This window comes from Callospermophilus lateralis, chromosome 10, assembly GCF_048772815.1.
Source record: "Callospermophilus lateralis isolate mCalLat2 chromosome 10, mCalLat2.hap1, whole genome shotgun sequence".
Taxonomy (NCBI): domain Eukaryota; kingdom Metazoa; phylum Chordata; class Mammalia; order Rodentia; family Sciuridae; genus Callospermophilus; species Callospermophilus lateralis.
In genome coordinates, this window is record NC_135314.1 from 93,651,954 (window position 1) to 93,675,251 (window position 23,298).

General features: G+C 41.0%; 1 protein-coding gene across 8 annotated transcripts in view; it reads left to right on the forward strand.

Annotated features, from left to right (window-relative positions):
- Positions 1 to 23,298, forward strand: part of Tnik (TRAF2 and NCK interacting kinase) — a 374,517-nt gene that overhangs the window by 76,712 nt on the left and 274,507 nt on the right. For all 8 annotated transcript variants that reach the window (XM_076867736.2, XM_076867738.2, XM_076867743.2 and 5 more), the window contains exon 2: positions 10,979 to 11,044. In XM_076867736.2, the coding sequence (XP_076723851.1) occupies positions 10,979 to 11,044 (66 nt within the window). The remainder of the gene's footprint in view (positions 1 to 10,978; positions 11,045 to 23,298) is intronic.

Genomic DNA, 23,298 nt, shown 5'->3' on the forward strand with positions numbered 1-23,298 from the left:
TCTCTAAATGAAATTCAAAAAGTACAAAATAGGGCTGGGGATGTGGCTCAGTAGCCAAGTGCACCTGAGTTCAATCCCCTGTACTCACCCCACCTCGCCCCTGCAAAAAAAAAAAAAAAGAGAGAGAGAGAAAGAAAAGAAACCCCCAGCCTACTACTTTTTTTTTCCAATGTTCCCAGATTAATTTTTTTTAAATTAATTTTTATTGTTGGTTGTTCAAAACATTACATAGTTCTTGATATATCATATTTCACACTTTGATTCAAGTGGGATATGAACTCCCATTTTTACCCCGTATACAGATTGCAGAATCACATCAGTTGCACAACCATTGATTTACATATTGCCATTATGGTGTCTGTTTCCCAGATTAATTTGACAGTGGAAACTCAATACCCATGGAAATCTGTAGGGACTCAGGGAGATTTAGCTATAGCTTCTTGAATTTGCCAAAAATTTCTAGATCCTTGATCAGATGCTATAAAGGCTTTATTCCAAAGTTGTCTGTCTTGCTTAACCAACCACCCAGCCAACAAATCAACCAACTATGCTAGGAATGAAAGCCTTGGGGGGAGGAGTTATGCAAATGAGGTCCTGTTATAAACAACCTGTCCTAGTTGGTATTTACCAGCCATCTGTTCCATTAGTTGTGACACCAGATGATGGGCTGAGATTGGCTTGGATATCTTTCTGCCAAATGACAGGCCCCTGCCCCAGGTAGCTGTTGATAGACTCTGGGGCCATCCCACCATCTCTGGAAGTGAGAGTATTAGAAGATCCAGCCAGCTTGTCTTTCCTTCCTTGAGAATTCAGAGAGAAGGCCTAGGTTCTTGGCCCAAAGGTGTTGGCCCCGCCCCCATCTGCACAACCCTGGCCTTCAAGTGGAGGCTCCCATGCAAAGGGGCAGAGAAAGGTGCTCCTTCCATTGTAGGGGTCACAGGTGGGGGGTGTCTGGTGGGGGCGGGGAGGAGGGTAGATAGACAGCCAGTGAAAGGTGGCTTGCATCCTTATTACCATAGAGTGGAGTTGGCTGTTTCACTAGTTTTGCTCCTGCATGGGTCCTTTTGGGGAAAGAACGCCTGAGAACACATTCAAGAGCACATACCTGTTGTTGGTCTTTTGTGAGCAGGTAATAAGTGAGTAGCTGTGGGGAAGTGGTCCTGTTAAGGCTCTTCTTTCCAAAATAGAACCTGGGATGGCTTCCTAATCTTTCTTACTTAATTATTTAGGTAATCGGTTCTTGTCTTTAAAGTCCATCTGCTGCAGTTGCTATCTTTTTTCTTCATCTAAGCATCTTTGAAGGGCAAAATGCCAAAATCTTTGCTAGTCTGGTTCCCATCAATTGGACCTCTTGTTGCTGGAAATACTGGAACATCACCCTGTCTTGACAGGACTAGAGGGATCTGATGCTTGCACCTCCTCCCTGCCCTGACGCCCCCCTACAAAGGAAGGAGCACCTTTCTCTGCCCCTTTTCATGCAAGCCAGGGTTGTGCAGATGGGCAGGGATGGGTGGGGGGAGGGGTAACATCTTTGGGCCAAGAACCTAGGCCTTCTCTCTGGATTCTCAAGGAAGGAAAGACAAGCTGGCTGGATCGTCTAACACTCTCACTTCCAGAGATGGTGGGATGGCCCAGAGTCCATCAACAGCTACCTGGGGCAGAGGCCTGTCATTTGGCAGAAAGATATCCAAGCCAATCTCAGCCCATCATCTGGTGTCACAACTAATGAAATAGATGGCTGGTAAATACCAACTAGGACAGGTTGTGTGATATACTTCCCCACAATAGTTGTATCATCTCTGTAGCAACCTGATGATGGGAGGGACCCAGGTGGGGAGCTCTGTGAACCTGTTGAATTTTAGAGCAAATTGTGTTGTGTGACCTTGAGGATACTTTGGGAGGGTGGAGGAAAATTCTGTAGGGTGTAGATATAGCTCTTGTTGTGCAAAATTTGCCTGTGTCCTGTTACCCTGGAGAATTCATTCTCTTAACTTGTTTTATGGAGTTGGTGTGCCTATTCCTGATTGTTGATGTGTTGGAACGTAATCTCTGAACATGAATTTGGGGTTTGTACTTTCCACATGTTGCCTTGGCAAATTGTAGCCATGACATGAGACTATCAGGCCAGGAAGCATGAGAAGTGCTGGCCAGCAAATTGCAACAGCTGACAGGGGATTAAAATAGCTGAACACTAGAGCCAGAGAAAAAATATTCAAGTTAATGTTGTAAGTCCTTTCTGGATTGTTCTCATCTTTGTTTTATGTTTTTTAGTTTTATGTCCACATTTTTTTTTCATTGTAAGCCCGTCAACAACAATCAGTTTATATGCAATCCTTTATTTTCATCTGTAAGGAAATAAGTTGGAACTGAGCTAAATGTGAGTATGAATATGTAAAATCTATGAACTGAGAAAAATGTGTTTTTGAAAAATTTCATTTATCTCCTATGCTGATGTTTACATGTGACCTACCAAATGGACTGTCTCAAAGATAATTAAATCAACCACGTGTGATAACATTAGTTATATCAGCTCTGGGCATGAATTAAATTTCTTTCTCATGCCAAGCACCTGAAATTTACAACTGCCTACCCATCCTCCCCATGACCCCTGCTTCCTTCCCTTCCAAGCCCACTATTTAGGGAGCAGTGAGTGATTCCTTTGATCTGTCAAAGGATTTTTTAATTGAACAGAGAAAAATGAGAGGTCCGAAGAAAGACAGAGAGGTCTTGACCTTACACTGTAACTAGTTAAGATCTTGGACAAGTCACCTAAGCTTATTTTGTTGGAAATTCTGTGATTTTATGAGTGTATAGTTCCTCACTCTGTGCCTCCAGTAGCCCTTCTATAAAAGGGGAGAGGGATCTCTTGATTTGATATTGGAAATCCCTGATTGCCAGAGATCCTATTGTGGCCGTGGATGGCAGAACTGTGATGTGGAGACGTCATTCATCCAGCTGATATTCACTGAGTGTCTTTAGGTACTAGCTGTGATCTAGTACTGGGGATACTGTGCTGAACAAAACCAATAGAACTTATTCCTTCTTGGATGAAGAATTTTTAGCAAACACTTTTTGAGAACTTACAATATGCTCGGCTTGAGGTTACTGCCCTTCTCTGGCTCCACTGTTAAACCACAAAGACTTTAACGGTCCCCATCGCTCCAAGTCAGTTTCAGCATTGGCCTCTAGTAGAGAAGTGTGTAATGACGCACTTGGATTCAGAATACCCGATTTGAATACTGGCTTTACCATTTGGGGTAATTTTTAATAATGCCAGCAGCAGCAGTAATATAGCTATTTTATTAAGCACTGCTACACATTGTGTTTAATACTACGTTGTTTCTGATCTTCAGGATAATCCTCCTGGTGTGTATTTGAATCTTCACATTGTCATCTACTCTTGGCTGCTACCTCTTCCATTTTACCTTATGCAAGTTACTTAATTCCTTGAAGGCTTAGTTTCATTGTGAGGGTTAGGAATATCTATTTCCTAGGTTGCTGTAAGGATTGGATGTGAAAATGTATAGAAAGCATGTAGGCCATTGCATGTTCCAGGGGTAGTGATAATGTCTATCATAGCCTGTTCTATGGCAGAAGGTCTTGCAGCTATTAATCTGGGGACTCAGGTTTCCATTCCACTTGTAAAGGTTCCCTTCGTGATGCCAGGCCTGAGCTGCAGAGTGCTGAGGAGAGCAGGTGAGCAGCAGGAGGGTGCTGGGAAGGCTGGTTCTCTACTGGCTGCTGCACTGTACCAGGTGGAACTAAACCGACAGCAATTCGGGCAGGAGAGGAGGAGTTTCCAATCCCTCCAGCATTGAGAACGGTGTTCCCAGAGGCTCAGTTCAGCCTAGGTCTTGACCCTACCAAGAGCTGGCTGGTCACCGAGGACCTAGTATGGTAATAAGACACCAATCCCAGCCAGGCACAGAGGTGTTAGGGCTGGTGGAGTCCTGGAAGCCAGCCTGTGCTCAGGAATGCTCTTCCCAAAGACTGTGCGTGCCGCATGGAGCTGGGGAGTTGCCCAGGAGGTTCACAGTCAGTTTCAGCATTGGCCTCTAGTACAGAAGTGTGTAATGATGGACTTGCAAAGAAGGCAGGCTGAGTGGTATGATCCCTTTTGCAGATGGGAGACCAGAGTATGGGAAATGGAATAACAATAGCCATGAGTAGAATCCAGACTGGACCCCCATTTTGGATCAGTCCTCTAATAGGTCTGCATAGTTTATTTGTCTATACAAGACGTTCACCCAGGAAAAATCAGCAGTGTTTTATCTTCATTTTATTGTATATAATTTTTTACTTGAAATATCTACTCTACTTTGGATGCATGGCTTGGACTAGTTTGTTAATGAACAGAAGCTCTGGGGCCCTAGTCTGCATCTCCTGGATGACTGCTCTTGGAGCACTGTTTTTTTTTCTGTACGCCACTTGTGGTGGTAATTTAATGACTGTGTGCATGTCATCATTTGCTCATGTCTCTTTCCCTCCTTAGACTGGAAGCACCATGTGTTGGAGGTCAAGTGCCTTCTACTTCTACTTTTGGGTAGTACATCACACGGAGCAGGTGGCTGTGGAGGGGTTCAGGTGACTATCGGAACTAAATAAACCTGATGGTGTGAGGCAACACCTTTGATCTCTCAGATATTTAGAAGAGAGGATATTACTGTCCTCCTATATTAGAAGAGGGGACAGTAAGTAAAATGTTGCCTTTAAGGGACCTTCCCTGGCTGTGAGTCAGCTGGGACTGAACCCAGGGGATGTTGAGTCAGCCCGCCTTTCCTAGGCTCTACTTAATCAGGAAGGACACTGGTGTTGACAAAGCCTGAAGGCACAAGATAAATATGGAGAGTTCTCTTACTTTTCTGTTTTTTTTTTGTTCTGTTTTGCTTTTGTTCGAATATGCCTGTCAGTTGTGGCTGAAACAGAACCAAACTGCTGCTAAATTTGGTTCCAGGAGAAATAACGTTTTGGTCTTTAAGGCTGGTAAGTTTAGGGAAAGCACAGTGGTTTGGCAGATGTCAGTAGCCAGTCCTGGGTAGACAATCATACCAAGGGCTATCTGTATTCTGTTAGAGTCTGTTTCACCCTGCCAAAGGACTGGTGGCCTCAAATCAAAGATTCTGTCCCAGAATGACTGTGAGGAGTATTGGACAAGTGATGTCTAGAGTTAGGCCATAGTCCCTTTCTTAACTTCATTTTCAAAGAAGGGCAGGTTTGGGGAAGAATAGTGGCCTCTTTTACCATGCTAAGGAGTCGTTGCCCTTATAGATAGATCTGTTTGCGGTTTGCAATCTTTGGGATTTAGTCTCAAGATGTTATTTAAAGTATTCCCATCAATCTAGTATCATTCAAGGGACCTGGAAGAATATCTGCTCCCAGGGCCTTTGTAATTCGTCAAGGGAGAGAAATATGTAAGGGATAGCAGACTTGTCCCTAGATCCTAAATCTCTTCCCTCTGCTGCAGAGTCTGACTGGAGTCTGCCAATGCTGCCCACATTTCATCAGCTGAGGGATGAGAGAATTTGTTCCAACGTCCCAGGAGCCTGAAAAACTTCATGTGTCTTCTCAATTGCCTCACTCATTTCTAAAGAGACATCTGTTTGTCCATAAATAACTGACCCTGTTTGCTAAGCATGTGGTGACATTATTGGTGGAAAAGCAATAGGTCTTCTTTTACTGGCCTTTGTATGGTTTATAGACTTTCTTTAGTTGAAAATCTATGAAATGCAGATTGGATTTTCCTGTGACATATTTCTTGTTTATTAACTGAACTGGTTTGCAAGGAGCAAGAAAGGAAATAGAAGGAAGGAGATGAATATTTATTGAAGTCCCATTGTGTATCAGGTCCTGTGCTAGTCTGGACACGCGTGGTCCTCAGGATGACCCTGGAGAGAGGTAATACTGTTCTCATTTTAAAGATGAAGGCTCTGAGGCTCAGAGCAGTTAGGAAACTTACCCAAGGTTGGAGAGCTTAGTTCATCACTTGAGTGATATCACTTGATTCATCACTCACTGAGGGATAAATCAAAGCTGATACTTCTGATGCCACGGAACTGATGGTGTATGTAGTTCAGAGCTCAGAGTTTGCAATCTGACGTGCTGAGGTTATATCTTCTCTCCTGCTCCTCAGTGCCATGACCTTGACCAAGTGTTTACTCTCTGCATGCCTCATTTTCCTCACTTGTAAAATCAGAGATAATGATAGCATCCATTTGATAAGAGTGTGATCATGAAATAAAAGATTCTTATAATCATCCCTGGCATAAAACATTGTCTACTATGATTTTTATTATCACGACTGACCATATTTGCCTTCATCAGTGCTTGTTGAAAAGTAACATTTTCTTTCAGGGAACTGCCTGCCTTTGGATATGTAGTTATATTTCATTATGAAATAATGTAAACTACTCTACCTTAGAATTAAATCTCTTCTCGGCCTCCCGGCAAAGGTTAAGATCTGAATAAAGGCATGTGTAGCCAACAGGGATTCCTGACTTTGGTAAATGTCAATGATTTGCTCTTTTCTCCTTGGTGGATGTAACATTCTTCCAGGCCGCCCATCCTGGCTTAGAGCAGCTAAGCAAACACGAGAGGGAGAATGAAGCTGACTCTTGTCTGAGCTTTCCTGTCTATGTAACATGATTATTAGGTACAGGCTCTTCTGCCTGCTGCACTGCAGCTTCCACATCCTGACAGCCTGTCTTCTCCAGGCACATGCAGCCCAGCTCCTCCAACAAGCTTTATGGATGTCTTTGGAGCTGGGAATTCTCGAGGAACTTACACATGTGATAGCTCCGTGTGTCTGGGATTGGTGTAAGAGGGGTGGGGCTCAGTGGCTGGAACAGCTTGTCTAGATTGAAAAGAAATGACACAAATGTGATTTAGACCTTTGGCTCTACATTGTGATTCCCCCTCCCTATTTTTTTGGGCAACTTCCTCTACATATGTCGTGGAGAATTGGGAGTAGGACGTCAACCTTATTTAGTAAATAATTATGTCCAGCAGTTTTATGTCGGACATGGTGCTAAGTGCTGAGAACTACGAAGATGAATATGACATCCTCTGCTCCCAGGGCATTTGTAATTCATCAAGGGGGAGAAATGTGTGAGAGGACAGCACCGTGTGAAAACAGTTTTCTTAGAGCTGAGCACGAAATGCTGCAGGTGGAGATAAGGGAGGTAGCATTGATTGGAGAAAGGCTACACAGAGGAGGTTGCACAGATTGGCCTCTCGAGGATGGGCTTGCCTGCTGGAGAATGGCTGAAGAAAGATCTCTCTCAGCAAATGGGCGTTATGATAACCAAGGCACAGGGCTGTGGGGTGTCAGGGAAACAGCTGGTCTGAGGTCTCAGCTGGATGTAACTTGAGGCTGGAAATGGAGGCAGGGCCTCAGAATGACAAGACCTTGAGTTTTAATTGAAACATATTGTACGGAATTTTAAATCAGGGATTGTCAGGGTTAGAATATGTACAGTAGAAGGATTTGTGTGGTGAGTAGGTTGAAAGGAGGCAGGCACAGACAGAAAGCAAGTAGTGCCACGCAGAAATGGTGAGGCCTGTTGTGTGAATGAGGTGGAGTAGATGAACATGGCGGACATTTGAAGGTCATTAGCATTTACTGAATAAAATGAGGGAGGAGGTGGCGAGGGTGGGACCTGGAGGGACTCCTACATTGAGGAAACAATCTGTGAGAGACTGAGGGGTGTGATGGAGGATGGAGGAGGATGTCCATTTTCAACAGGAGTGGTGCTCATCTGGGGAATGCCTCAAAAGGGGCAAACAGGACAAGACTGAGAAGAGGCCATTACACCGAAGACTTGAGGGGTCATGGACCATCCTTGGGAGAATATTCCCCCCACTTTTCCCCTGTTGTTACTAGTGCATTATAATTGTACATAATAGTGAGAATTGTTGTTACATATTTACACGTGCACACAAGATCATAATATAATTTGGTCAATATAATTTGGTCCCCATTCCCTCCCCTTGGGAGATATAACTTTAGAGGTCTTGCTCGAGTAGAGAAAAAAGCTGGATGCTCACCGTGTTTGAGCTCCACAAGAACATAACTGATATGTGTTTTGTAAAGGAATATTTGCAAAAATTCCATTCTTCAGGTTCTTGGATCTAGGTAATTGGAAAGTTGGGGCAAGAGCCTCCGTGGATCAGGTGGAGTGTGTGTGTGTCCACTGCCTAATAGTGCAGTCTACCTCTGCATGGTCCAGTCCTACCTCCTTCAACCCCAGCAGGTGTGGATTCCGAGGATGCCACAGTAAACTCACTCTGTAAATCAGAGATTCTTCACCTGCTTCTCAGAGAACCAATCTGATACGATGATCGTTTCCACTGCTGTTGTCCACTTAAGGCCACTTAGCAGTGGGCTTCCTTAGTTCCTTCAGCCTTCGTTCCTTTGGATATGTCCAGCAAAACGCCTTCCTCTCTCCTAGCAGGTGGAATAAAGTCTATATTAAGCTACCTTGGCTCTGACTACCTGGGTCATGTGCCCATTAGTAGATGATTGGAGGAGAGAAGGGGCTTTGGAAGTTATCAGTCCAGATCCTCCTGAGACCCCCGCTGTGAACGGGGGTGGGGAGAGCCCCGGGTGTGGAAGCTGATCCCTGGCCTGCATCTGTTCCTGCTCCTGCCCTCCCTCACACCCTTGATGGATTGCTCCTTAAGGCAGCCGCTCCTCACCATCCTGCTTCTCCTTGTTCACATTTATTTCTACTCAAGAAAAATAAATGTTGAAAGCACAATTGAGATATTTCAAGCAAATGTAGAACCTCACTCCAAATATGTTGCAGAAACACCACTGAGCAAACAAACTACTGGGAAGCACAGCTTAGAAACAAACAGCAGCTGCCACCGTTTATGGGCTGTTTTTTTTTCTTTTCCTCATTCCTTTCTAATTCTGTTTGTAATAAAACCTGCTGCTCTAATGGCCTAGTCGTTTAACAAATGACGTTTTTCTTCCCCATCCTGAGGCCTCCCAGGTGGCCCTGGCTGTGTCTTGCAGCTCCGGGGTGTTGGTCGCCTCAGAGGTCTGGTTCTTTCACAGTGTTTTCTTGTTGTGGTTCTGATGGAACATTGTCCACATCTGCCTGGCCCAGGTGGAACCTCACTGGACCTTCTGCACTTCTTGCTTTTCAAGGACACGAGTCCAGAGTGTGCTCTTTTGTACTTCAGACTTTGTGAGAGTGGGTAATGCTCTCTCCAGCATTTCCTCATGACAAAATGCTTACTCTTTTTTTTTTTTTTTTCATTTACTTTTTATATAGAATCTTCAAAGGCACATAGCCAAGAACCTTGAATTTAAGGACACTTTTTACATCAGACTCTTTGCCTACTTTCCCCATTTAAAGGCTACTGGTGCGTGGAAATTCTCAACTTACCAACGATCACTCTTAGGTGTTAATAGATTGTCGCCTGTGTGCGAGTCATTGTGCTGGTACTTATTCTTCATAAGGCTTCAGCAAGGTGGAGGACAGCACTGTTTTATAGGCTCAAATACTAAGTTGCTCCTCCAGGCTCCCCCAGGCTCTCTCAGGCTCCCACAACCAGCCAGGACAAAGCTGGTGTTCAACCCAGGTCTGTCCATAGCTCAGGTTGCTTCCCTCCTGCCTCAAGGCCACCCACCACCATAATATATGGTAGTGTTCACACATGTGTCCACTCAAGATGGGCTAAGATTTGCAGTCTTTTTGTCTTTCAGAGCATTTTTTAAAATTTAGGTGCTTAACAATTAAGATCTCACATTAAACCGATTTTTTTTTTTTTTTTTAATGTCATTAGACTTGGCAGAATAGTTGCTACTGTGTTGACAGGTTGACAGTTGGATCCCAGCTAAGTCAACTCTCCCCACCTCCTCTTCCTTAGCCTCACCTAATGGTGCATGACTTCTCCAGTTTGGCTCAAGCCCCAACGGGGCCACTTTACTCATTTGCTTCTCTCGCTTGGCCTTTGTAGGCCTTTAAGTTTGTGACTTGATTTATACCTTTAAAGAAGCTATTTCTTTCCAATTAGGAATCAGTAGAGGTAAAAGTCAATTTCTGTCTCTGAGTTGAATTTTATAGGCTTTGATTTTTTTCTTTTGATCTGTTTGGAATTGTAATTCAGTAATAATAGCTGTAATTATTGGACATTTACTGAGCACTTTACATTTAACTGATTCCGAGGGTTTACAGACACCTGTTTTGGTGATAAGAATGCACATAATTCTCCAATTTAGTATGTACTCTAAGTCCTGTGGTTACCCTTCATGTACTGCAAAAGCATGTTTGGCAAGGGCAGCATTATAGAGAGGGGAGATGAATCCAGAGAATAGCATTCCAAGAGAGTTAAGTATGTTGATAGTATTTTCTTTTGGAAGCTTTTGACTCTCATAGGTAAGATTGCCCCATGAAGCAGGAACATCCTACTTCACTCCAATGTTCACCACAGTGTGTAAGACATTTCAAGATAAATAGCCTAAAGAATTGGAAGCACCTCAGGATGATGAGTCTTTCATTTTATATTGTTTACCTGGAAGTATATTTTCATTTGCTGATGAGAAACATATTCTTCATATTGTTTTAATAGAACAAATGCCTCTTTCTGTCTGATTTAAACCCATTTCGGAGAAATGTAAAATAGAAACAAAATGGAATTTGATTGACTTCATAGTTGCTGCTGAATTAAGTATTTAAAATTTTGATAATATTAACATGTGAGAGCCCCCCAAACTAAAATTACTTACTTATTTCTTTTAAGTGTTTGCTTTTTAAAAAATTTTTAAAAGATGTTGATGGGCCTTTATTTTATTCATTTATTTATATGCAGTGCTGAGAACTGAACCCAGTGCCTCACACATGCTAGGCAAGTGCTCTACCACTGAGCCACAACTCCAGCCCCAAATATTTACTTTTGATTAAGACAATACCTGGAATATTGCTTTGAATATTTGTTTGTTTGTTTATTTATTTATTTATTTATTTTCCAGGACCCTGCAGGGATCTTTGAATTGGTGGAACTTGTTGGAAATGGAACGTATGGACAAGTGTATAAGGTAAGAGCATTGACCTTGACCATGGCTTATGTGTGACTTTGGTTCTTGAATGCGGAGTGGTAATGTTGTCTGTACTTGCTCATAAATGCCTCACAACAGATGTAGTGAAATAATATACTTGTCACTCGACGCTGTCTTTTTAAATATATCTATAGTCATGTTGCCTGAGCTGGATCCTGTGACTTGGGCTTTTCCCCTTATTATAGATTACTGTGTTTGCATCTGACACATGAATTTGGATGCCCCAGAGTTGGAACTTAGGTGGTTAGTTTCCTTTACTTCAAGCACTGCCAGAGTTGGTTTTCAAAGGAGCAAAGGATGCCATTTACTTTAGAAATTTAAGCTATTAGACTCTGGCAGCTGGGAAACTAGATTTGTTTTAGGCCTAGGGCACACGTTAAATGAGTTTAGAGATCAGTATTAGAGGAAGACTGGCCACCTCACAGGGCTAAGGTCTAATGGCAGCAATGAATTTTACAAGTTAGGAAATAATTAAAGTTAAATTTGGAATTGAGCTTCTGTCCTTTCACTAGTTTTTGCTTCCTAATTCACCCCCAAAATATTTTTAGAATGTATTTTTTCCCCCAATAAATGATCTAAATTTTTTTTTTAATATGGGTTGATTTTTTTTTTTTTTGATTATCAAAAGAAAATGCAGGGGCTGGGATTGAGGCTCAGCGGTAGAGCCCTTGCCTACCATGTGTGAGGCCCTGGGTTTGATCCTCAGCACCACATAAAAAAAAAATTAAATAAAGATTGTGTCCAACTATAACTAAAAAATAAATTAAAGAAAAAGAAAATGCAACTGAACTGTTTTTAGACTAAAATTTTGGGGATTTTGGTCAATGAGCTCTTGAAATGCCTTCAAAACAAACCAGCTGTTTCCTCATGATTATTTCTAGGGAAATAGCCATCATTTCCCTAGTGGTAGTGATATGGGACAGCATTTCCATTACAAATTATCCCTTATCCGTCTATTTTTAAAAATTCCTTCTCTGAACCCTAAACTTCTCTCAGCTGGTTAAAATTATTCTAGAAGTCAGATTGTAATATTTCCAATTCTGTAGAATATCAATATATATGTATAAGATGTTCTTGAGAATCTGGTTTTTAAAGTGCAATTATGAGTAAGTACACAATTTATGCTCCTATCAGGAGGAACCATTTGGTATCCACTCCAGGGGAACATTTTTTTCCTTGCAAATAACAATAATTTCCTAAAATGTCAACCCCCTACAATTAGACAAAGTGTAGTCTACCCAAGCTGTTCACTTGATGTTGATTTTGTCTGACATAGAAAGGAATGTGTCTCGGCAAATGCTTTTAAATACTTTCAATGAAGATAATTAGGTTGGAAGATTGTGTTATTGCATTTTGAGAAATTGGATTGAACTTGTGAAATAATGTGGCTAATGAATTAAGGTCTGATTTAGGTAGAGAATTACTTCTGACTCGCTTTCAGTGAGGAGGAGCTGCTCTGCAGCAGGCTCTTAGTTTTATGGCGCCACTTCATAGAGCCCTTTCATCATGGGGTGCCTCCCACCTGTACATCTGGGAGACAGTTCATTTGTTTGTCCACTAATCCAAGAGGTGGAACTGTATGCTCCAACAAAGGGTTTTGAGAATATTTGGAAAATCCAGAATTATCCCTAATTTCATGTCGCTTAATGAGGAACAGGGAAGGAATGGCAAGAAGACTCAAATCTTATTAAGGTGTTTAGCAACTGGGTTGTTAATGTTAATATTCTGCAGGGTTCCAATCTCTTAGTGGTTGGCCCAATACTTGGCACCTTCCAAGTGAAGGGGAGACCCTGTAGTGTATGGTTGTGGAGAACGCATTGGACTTTGGGGACAAGAGATGTGGTCTTTTTTTTTTACCAGTCCCATTTGTTGTTTTGCGGCCATGGCTGATTTCTGTGCTTGAGTCAAATGAGAATGTTGTCTGAGATGCTTTGGGGGACTTCTGATGATTGATCTAAAGAGTTCTGTCTCCCCACTTAGTTAAGGGTTGGTTTCTAGGCCGCCAGGTGATATTAAGTGGCATTACTCATGAACAGAGACACCTGTGCTCACCGAGGACAAATCCAGAATGCTGAAAGACTAAAATAGCAGATATGAACTTTAAAAAATGAGATCCTAAAAAAAATTAAATCAGGAAGTGATTTTCTTCATATTGTATGTTTTATAACTTTCACGGAGTACATGTTTCTAAAATACTGAAGGCATAACTGAGGCTTTATTACCTTAGGGAGGGGGTCCTTATATTTAAAAATATGATAAATATTTTCTTTACATTAAATACTAAACTTTTTGTTTTAATTTTTTGCAAATTTACCTTTCAGTATTGCTGGTTTTCACAAAGTGAGATATAATTTTATGAATAAACTGGTTGGATATGACCTTTATTTGTGGAAACATTTATCATACTTTTAAAATAAGCTGCCCTATGACAGTCATAGGACACATTTATTTTCAAATAGTTTTTAAGAAACCTACTTCATACAATAAATAAAAACAAAAACATAGATATTAAGAGAATATTTCCTGAAGTATATTTATATATGAACCAGATATATCTGGATTAGAAATATAGATATTTTGTAAAAAGGCCATTAAAAAATGTGTTTTTTTTCAAAATTGTCTCTAGTCTTTCTCCCAAGTCTAGCTCTTGGTTACCTGTTCTTGGAAGACTAGATTTGATTCTCTTTAGCATTTTGGTCCTCGGTGATCAGGACCAAGTTTGGATTTATTATTGTTGTTTGCTTTTTACTTTATCTGCTAGACAGTCTAGGTAAATATAATGAATAACGATTTTCTATCAGGACTTTTAATGTGGAAGCTATCTTTCTATATCCATGGCTCCCATTAAAGAACAGACCAACCCAAAACACACATACCTGTTTGTAGAAGGTCTTGGCTGTTGGTTGGCATGTCACCTATAGGGAACCTAGAGGACTCTGGACACATTTTTGGTAAAATACAGTAATTATTTTAATAAGTTAAAATGATTGTTTAATGTTTACTCCCCAAACACCATTTCAGATTAACCATTTAAAATGAATATTGGTCTATCTGTTTCTTAATTGCCCTTTTGAAATATATATTTTATTACAGAATACAATGGATTCCTCAGCACGCCTCATGCCTCTTTTCAATCCCCTTTAATGTGGTCAAGTGCCCAGTAGAGAGGCCTTCTTGGTAGGTACAGTGCTTGAAAGAGAGAGTCACTGGGAGTATAGGCCAACCATGGGGCATCTCGTCCAGTTGTTCCCCTACCCACTAGCTGTTTCCTTGGTCACCTCTGGCCAGGTGGAACTCTTTGCCTCCCAGTCGGTTCATTTGCCGGCAACTTCTTCGAACGTTCATTACCATACTGAGGTGAAATTCTGCCTTCCTGAAATGTTTACTATTTTAACCTCATTTCATACCATTGGAGCTACGTAAAATTTAAAATTAAATCTTCTGTAAGAATTCAGTCCTCCAGATACCGGAAAATTTCACCCTCCTCATCCCAAATATATGCTTGTATCTTCTTTCCTTCATCCACTTACAGCCCCAGTTGCTTAATTCATTCTTCATATGACATGGATCTGAGGCTCTACATTATTCCAGCTTCTGTCCTAAAACTTTCCTAATATTTTTTATTAAAAATAGTTTATACTTGTCAATAGTTTTTCATTTTATGAAATCTTTTTGTGTAAATCATTTAATTTCCATCATAATTTCACTAGAACCTTGTTCTCACCTCAGGTGCATTACAGTTACAGTTCCCTTTGCTTCAAACACTTCACCCCCAGCCCTCTCAATATGGCCTCCTCCTTCAGGTCTCTCTTCAAATGTTCCTCCTCAAGAAAACTACCTTTCATGCCTGCAGTGGTTAGAGCCAGCCACTGCTTCTTCCCCCCTTTGTCCTACACTTGTAACATCAACTGTCATGTTAACTAAAGGACTGCTCTCTGGATGATTTTATTTCTTTGTTTATGCATGTGCCTAGCAATTTAAATACATAAATAGGTAAAACAAGGGTTAGGCCTACTCTGTTTAGTTTGTACTGTTTTTCTAGAAAGTTCTTTTTATATTTGTTTCCTGTTTTATCAACATTTCTCATAAAATATTAGTCTGCTTACTTCAGAAAATCATATTTGCAGGGGCTGGGGATGTGGCTCAAGCTGTAGCGCGCTCGCCTGGCATGCGTGTGGCCCGGGTTCGATCCTCAGCACCACATACAAAGATGTTGTGTCCGCCAATAACTAAAAAATAAATAATAAACTTCTCTCTCTCTCTCTCTCTCTCTCTCCCTCTCTCACTCTCTCTCTCAAAAAAAGAAAATCATATTTGCACAAAAGTAATCAACAAAATGCTCTACTTGGTTCTTATAGTGGGAGATGGATATGAATTTTGTATTAAATGAATTGTCAATAATCTGTATGCTGGGAATTTACAAAATAAGTCAAGACAGTCTTGTGGGATTCAGTCTCCTCATAGCAGTTCTCATACTTTGCTGTGTAAAATGAATATTTGGGAGAGTATTAAAAAAGTAGATTTCTGCAGCTGGGGTTGTAGCTCAGTAGTAGTGCTTGTCTAGCATGCATGAAGCACAGGGTTTGATCCTCAGCACCACATAAAAATAAATAAGTAAAATAAAGTTATCATGTCCATCTACAATTAAAAAAATATTTTAAAAAATGTAGATTTCTAGGCCCCAAACTCTGAAACTTGTTTCAGGAGTTCTTGGGTGTGGTCCAGGGATATGTACTTGTAATAAGTGCATAGGTTCATTCTGATGTTCAAGGCTCCGAGACCACACACCTAAAGACTTTGCAAACATGATTGTCTCCACTCCTGTAGTAAGGTCATTTGAGTGAATACTCAGTCTAATGCTTTTTTGATCGTTTACTTTAGAATTTCTAAGCTGATTCAGACTTGCAGAAATTGAGAAAAGGGGTGAGGGGAGATCTTGACCTGAGATGTGATACTGACCAGTTCTGCTTCACTCATTCAGAGTTTGGACTTTCGCTGTTTTTATTTGACATGCCTGTGATTACAGTTTAAGGTTATTCTTGAGTCATTCACCTGAAAACCCGAGAATCAATACATTGTCAAAACTGACCTGGTATGGAAGAATTGGAATTACCTGTTGCATGAGATTTCCTCAGATTTGTGCACTGTGATCTCTTCATTAACCTTCTGTGTAAAAACAGAGAAAGCATTTTGAGAGTAAGCTTATTGCTTGTCTTGACAGGAGGGTAATTCTGCGACATTTCCCAGGATGCAATGTAGCTTTCCATAGTTGGTTGCAGTGAATCATGTATTATACTATTCATTTCTTGTTTGGCAAGGAGTTAGTATGGGAGAATGTTGTGTTTTTTAAATAATAGTGGCATTTGTTTTTTTTATTCAGAAATACCCAATATAAAGAATACATTCTTTGACATTTGTTGAGTACCAGTGAGACAAAGCTCTGTGTTTCCTGTGGGAATAAAGCAGAGCTAACTGAGGTGATTCCTACTCTTCTTCTTCTTCTTCTTTTTTTTTTTTTTTTAAATATTTTTAGCTGTAGATGGACACAATACCTTTGTTTTATTTATTTATTTCTATGTGGTGCTGAGGATCAAACCCAGCGCCTCACACATGCTAGGCAAGTGCTCTACCACTGAGCTAAAGCCTCAGCCTGATTCCTACTCTTTAGAAGTATGCAGTCAGATTATCTAATGAGGACACAGAGTGTTTCATCTCCTTTGTCTTAGTTATTCCCCCTGTTAGTTATGGTCCCATTTTATAGGGAGGAAGTTCATTTGTTAAATCACGTCACTCTAAGGCAGGTTTTCTCAGCCTCAGTGCTGTGGAGATTTTGTGCTGGATAATTCTTTCTCATGGAGGTTCTTCTGAGTATTGTAGACTGCTTAGCGGTATCCTTGGCCTCTAACCCACTGGACTCCAGTAGCATCCCGCAAAGCTGTGACAATTGAAATGTCACCAGACCCTGCCAAACATCCTCCAAGGGACAAAACTGATCCTAGTTGGGGACCACTGCTAAAATGATAAGAGAAAATGATAAAACTTTAAAAACTGAGGTATAAGCAGAGAGACAGTGGGTCGTAGAATACAGAGCAGTAAATACTGTTCAGGCAGAGTGGGCTCCTGAACGGGCTGTAGGACAGAGGTTCAGGAAAAGATTAGAAATCGCTGGGTGCGGCAGCGCACGCCTTAATCCCAGTGGCCAGGGAGGCTGAGGCAAGAGGATCGTGAGTAGTTCAAAGCCAGCCTCAGCAAGGATGAGGCACTAAGCAAGTCAATGAGACCCTGTCTCTAAATAAAATACAAAATAGGTCTGGGGATGTGGCTTAGGTGGTTGAGTGCCCCTGAGTTCAATCCCTGGTACCAAAAAAAAAAAAAAAAAAATTAGAAATTTTGGCATTTGCACTCTATCTGGGAGTGCCATTCAGTGATTTTGTAAATGGAAAGGACTTTGGAGCAGTTCTGAGCTGGAGTCCCAGTCTGCTCCTGCCTTGCTGTAATTTTGTGAAGATAATCAACTCTCTCTGAGTCTGAATTTCTTCATTCATTAACAGTGCAGAGTAGAGTTATTATGAAAACTCAAGTTGGAAACACTTGGAGCCCTAGGCAAACCCTCCCACCCCTTCCTGACACATAGTAGGCATTCAGCGACCTTTCTTCCAAACATTTGCCAGTTCTCTCCATGGTCCTGATTATATAGAATATTTTATGATTTAAGAGAAATATTTATGGAAGAATGAAGTCAGAAACATACATTTGGGTGCTTTACCTTCTAAATTTGATTTCTTTGTATCTGTGTGTACTCAGAATAGCATTGTTTGTATTAAATCCAATTCTCAATACTTCTTCTAGGCATTTGATGATATAATTGCTAGTTAGATGCTATCATTGATCTTGAGGTTTGAAAAAAGACAATTTCTTGATGATTTGTAAGGAGAAATGCATTATCAGAAGATGTTAGCATTGGCTATGGGACTCTGGAATTTTGGTAGGGTAACAATATAATTTTTGAATAGTTACAGATTTTACGTGTTTGAGGGGAGAATTGACAATAATTCCTCTTTGGCACTCAAAGGTTTAAATAGAGAGCCTTTATTGTGATATTAGTTGAGGGCAGAGTAGGCCTCACATAGGAACTGAGGACCTGTCTTGAGGCTTTGGTTCTTCTCTTAACTTGTTATAGCTTTGAGTTTGTCATAGACCCACTAAGAGCCTCAGTTATTCTCACCTGTGAAATGAGAATAAAAACATCTTTCCTGATATACCCCATCAGGACATGGTGAGTTTGAAGGTCTATGAAAGTATTCTGTTAAATATAAATGTTGTGAATAGCTAAGGTTTGATTATTGCTGTTGTCACTTATCCTGGGACGGGTGAAGGAGTACTTGATACAGGTGTAGGGAAGTCTAGTCCTAACTCTTCTTTCTCTTCTTCATCCTTGGGCTCATCATGCTAGCTATGGTAAATGATGCTCCTTTCTGGGTAGCCTGACTCCAGCTACAGATTGATTCTTGTACCTCTTCCTCTACTCATATTAGGATCTTTAAGCAAACTAGGGGTATTGGATTGAGTGGGAGGTCACTCTGGCTTTGCCCTTGCCTGACCTTTGTCTCATTGACATTTATGTTAGCTGGTTTGCTGTATTTCCCAAAGTGCATTCAGGGGAACCCCAGGAGAAGTTTCTATAGACAGAGGGTTGAGAGACAGAAGAGGTTGCATACCTCTGCTGACCATTCCTCCCTCTTAAAGGGACACAGTGACATTAGCTGTATTGCTTTGTTTTACCCAGCGTTCCTCCAGTTTATTTAACTTTGGAATCCTCTCTCCTCCTCCAAGTAACCCCTATTAATACCTATTAAACTATGCCCTATATATCCCACAGATAAATCAAGGTGGTTTTTGTTCCTGCATCACAGGGCAGTGCTGGTCTCCATTTCTGCAGGTTCCCTATCCTCCCATTCCTTTGGATCCGAGGGCAGTTAATGTCAAATGTGGTTTCAGGCTGTTTTTCCTGTTTTCTTTTAAACTAGGCTATTGGGCCAGGGCTGGTATGTTGATATTCAAAAAGAGTTTTTGTATTGTTCATAATAGCACATTTTGCCTCTTTAAAAAATTAATGATATGGTCAAGGGTAACTAGTTGGTCTTATTCAATTAAAAAAAAAAAAAGTTGGGCTGGGGCCATAGCTCAGCAGCAGAGCGCTTGCCTTCCTTGCATGTGTAAGGCACATATATAAAAATAAACAAATAAAATAAAGGCATGCTGTCCATCTACAACTACAACTACCAAAAAAACAAACAAACAAACAAACAAAAAAAACCCAGAAAGAAAGAAAAAAAGGTAACTGCAGCATACCCAAGCATTGTTTTTCTAGAAGTGCAGAAACTGATTTTTCTTTTTAGTGGCAAATAGACTTTTATTTGCAAAATGTCTCTAAGATGCTGTAGCATATACAAGCATTGTTCTTGGTAATAGATTCATTTGATTATAGTTAAGGCTTTAGGATTATTATCTAATCTCAGATTTGTACTTTATGTGCAGTTGACCAGAGTTGTAGGTAACAATTTTACACCTGTTCTCCAATAAGGAGAATCATTTCCCTTGGAAATGTGTGGCCTGCTGAGCTTTATGTCCTCATAGACCCTATGTGGTGCCCAGGTGTGCTATGAGCTGCTGGGTATAATGAATTAGATGAATGCTGTCCAAGTATGGAGGGAAGACCTTCATGAGTGCCTGCATGCCAGGTACCTTGTGAAACGTCACCTTCTTTGCCAGGTGGTAGAATCTGCATCAACCTCCATTTTGATGAGTGCTACCAAAATTTGCTACAGGGGACTGTGAAGGATTTCTTGTGGTTGCTTGTGGTTCTCAATCTTCAAAGTACATATAAATCAGCTTTGAAAAACTACAGCTATGTGGGCCTTCTCTGGAGATTCGGGTTTAATTAGTCTACTCTGGGTAAAGTATCCCCCTGCAAAAAATCTTCCCAGATGCAGCCAGGATTGAGAGCCACTGGGCTAAGGTATGGTTGCTTAGGTGGTGTAAGTGCTCTTTGGGATGTTTTTGACATTAGAGATGATACTCTTGAACTCCTAGCTCTATCCTGGTGGGTTTTTTGTTTTGTTTTGTTTTGTTTTGTTTCTGTTTTTTAACATTTATCCATGTGCTCAGCATCAGCCTGAATCGTAAGCATCTAATATCTGCTTGAAACTGCTTTGAGGGCAGGGTTTATAGACCTGCAAGTGGCATAACACTGCCCTCAAATCTTTGAGTATCAAGACCTGTAAGTGAGTTGCTTCAGTGGTGTATTGCAGGGCCCAGAGAAGGACCATGCAGGATTGAGCCAATTCTTTGAGGGCTGTGGGAAGACCAGGACTGGCTTCATGTAGGAAGTGATGCTTGAGTCTTGAATGATGGTAGATGTGTACAGAAGGAGAATTAGGAGGACTTTCTAGGGAGCAGTGCTACTCCTGGTATAGATTGCCTAGGTCAGGATCATTGACCTGAGGTGAAGCAAGACTGGGAAGCATGTAGGATATGTAATAGATAGATCATGGATCTTGGACAGATGGCTCTTTTTAGCTTTGTGTCTTGGCCTTGAGGCATATTAGCTCTATGTGCTTAAGCAAGCCATTTCGTTTTTCTGGTTCTCAATCTTCTGGTTCTCAACCATTTTAGTTCAAAATACTTTCATTCCACCTCATATCAATGAGTGAATTGCCGAATAACTTGATGCACAACACTCTCATGACTTGTAGTTTTTATGTCTCATAATACCCACAATGACTTGGTGATAAAAAGTACTTCCCAGTAATTAAATAATCAATAGTTACTCTGTAATTAACTGTTATTCTGGGGTTATTTGTAACATGTAAAATGAAACCCCGCTAGTATCATAGGTGCAGAATTTAGGGCTGCTCACATTTTAACTGTTTTGTATATGGAAAATATCTGAGACACTCTAAAATGAATAACCAATTAATTGGGGCACTGAGTTTAAATTTCTTATCGCTGTAATTTAACCACAAGGGTAATTTTATTAAATCCACTTGAATATTTTGCATTTGCAAGAAGAAATATCTGCTGTTTGGCAAGCAAATATAGTATGTACTCTCTGCTAAGCAGGAACCTTGCTGGGTGGTGAGGGGCTGGGACTGGACGAAGCCTGGCCAGGATTTGCAAGTGGGACTGGGTTCCACCTCTGTTGCTGAGTGCTGTGGCCTTGGGCATGGTTTCAGATCTCAGTTGTGTTACTCGATTCCAAGGCAATGCACAGAACTTCTGTATCCACTTTGTTCCCATCTATAATAAAGGAAGGAAAGGGTAGCTACTCACTCATGGAGGACGAAAAATAAATACAGTTATTATAATATTAACCACGTCATCTTTGTGGACTGCAGGGAATAGTTAGGAACTAAATTATATGAAGAGGTCTGCCTCCTTTAGAGAGAAGATGGTCTATTGTTTTAGGAGACTTGCCCATAATTGCATAATGTGGCCCACTGGGACACGCAGTTTTGGCAGGCCACTTGCATGTTGGAGTTGATGCTTTTCTTTAAAGCCTTTTTTTGAGAAAGTTAGTTTTGACCCATGTATCGTGTTCAAGGAAGCAGTGTAAGGTTCCTAACTTACTGGAACACTTACTACTTTTTAGTTTCGCCCCTCTCTTTTTCTTTCTTATTGTAGTAAGACATACATGCTATAAAAATGAACCATTTCAGCCAGTTGTTAAAGATACAGTTCAACAGCATTAAGAAGATTCACAATGTTGCACAACCATGACTACCATCCGTCTCCAAGACTGTTTTATCTTCCCAAACTGAAACTCAGTACCCAGTAAACACTAACTCACAATATCCTGCTCCTCGGCCTTGCACCCCTAGACCTAGTCTCTCATTTAAAAAAATTTCCCAGTAAACTTGACTGCAGAGGCTGTGGCTTCCCAGATAACATCCCACAGCACTGAATCTCCAGCAAGCCTGATAGGTGTTGCTTATGTCTCCCTGGCATTCCTCCCAGGTGACAAGCCCACGTTGTCCTTAGGAGACTGACCACCCAGCACTGCAGGGCTACATCCTGTTCTCAGAAGCTGAAGCCCTTGATTTTTCTACCTTGTTTATACCCAAATGGAAAAAAAAAAAAAAAAAAAGCAAAAAACAAACAGAAAAAAACCCCAGGTCCTTCTTAGGTAGAGGTCAGCTAAAATCATACAAGCATTTTGTATTGTGAATGTTTTCTGTACTAAAATGTCTGGACTATGGTTATTTCTATTGCAGTTTTATTAAGCGTGATTCCCCTTTACTTTTACATATATCAACTCTTTTCTTTTTTAGTAGCAAAACATTTTTCCTTCATAGGAAACCTGAATATTTCATACAGAAGCAGAATGTTCTGGATAGAAAATAGTTGGGGTCCACCTCAAGTAGCTGTTCTTTTGCTAGTGCACCCCTCCCCTGACCCCATCCATCTGCAGAGTGGCCACTCCCCTGGGCGGAGTCACACTCCAGGGAGCACAGTCCTAGATCCCAGTCCCTTGTTTTCATGACATGACCTCTGCCTCCCCCTCCAGCCTCTTCTTTGAGGGACCTGACTCCCTTATATGCTTCAGGTATCACGTTGCTTGCCATTTGTTTGCAAGGCACAGAGTTTCTGGTTATTCGTGCTGTGCCTTTCCCTGCTCCCAGTCTTCTAGGGCCAGTGACAATAATGCCTGGTTTGGGCAGCAGCCCCCTCAGGAATGGAGTGCTGTGGTCTTCCCTGAAGAGGAAAAAAAAAAATCTCCTTACATATTTGGCAAGTATTGGTTTTGCCCTGCCGATGCGTTGCATGTTTAGAATTTATTTTAAGCAGATCTCTGATATGTATGGATTTAAAATACACAGCAAGCTGTACATGGTGATGCATATCTGTATCCTAGCTACTTGGGAGGCTGAGGCAGGAGGCTGAGGCAGGAGGATCAAGAGTTTGAGGACAGCTTTGCAATTTAGCATGATTCCACCTCATAAAAAGAAAAAAAAATGTGTGTATGTGGGGGGGGGCAGTGATGACATAACTCATTTCAATAAATGCTTCTAATCTGTATATTTGAAATACTGAAGAGTGATTGCTGGCTGAGTAATTAATCACCGACTTCTTAGTAAGTGGAGACACTGTATTTTTATATAACAAACAATAAAGATAAGATGGGAATTCTTGTCCATCTCCCAAAAAGGAAGTAGCATGCCTTGGGCTAGTTA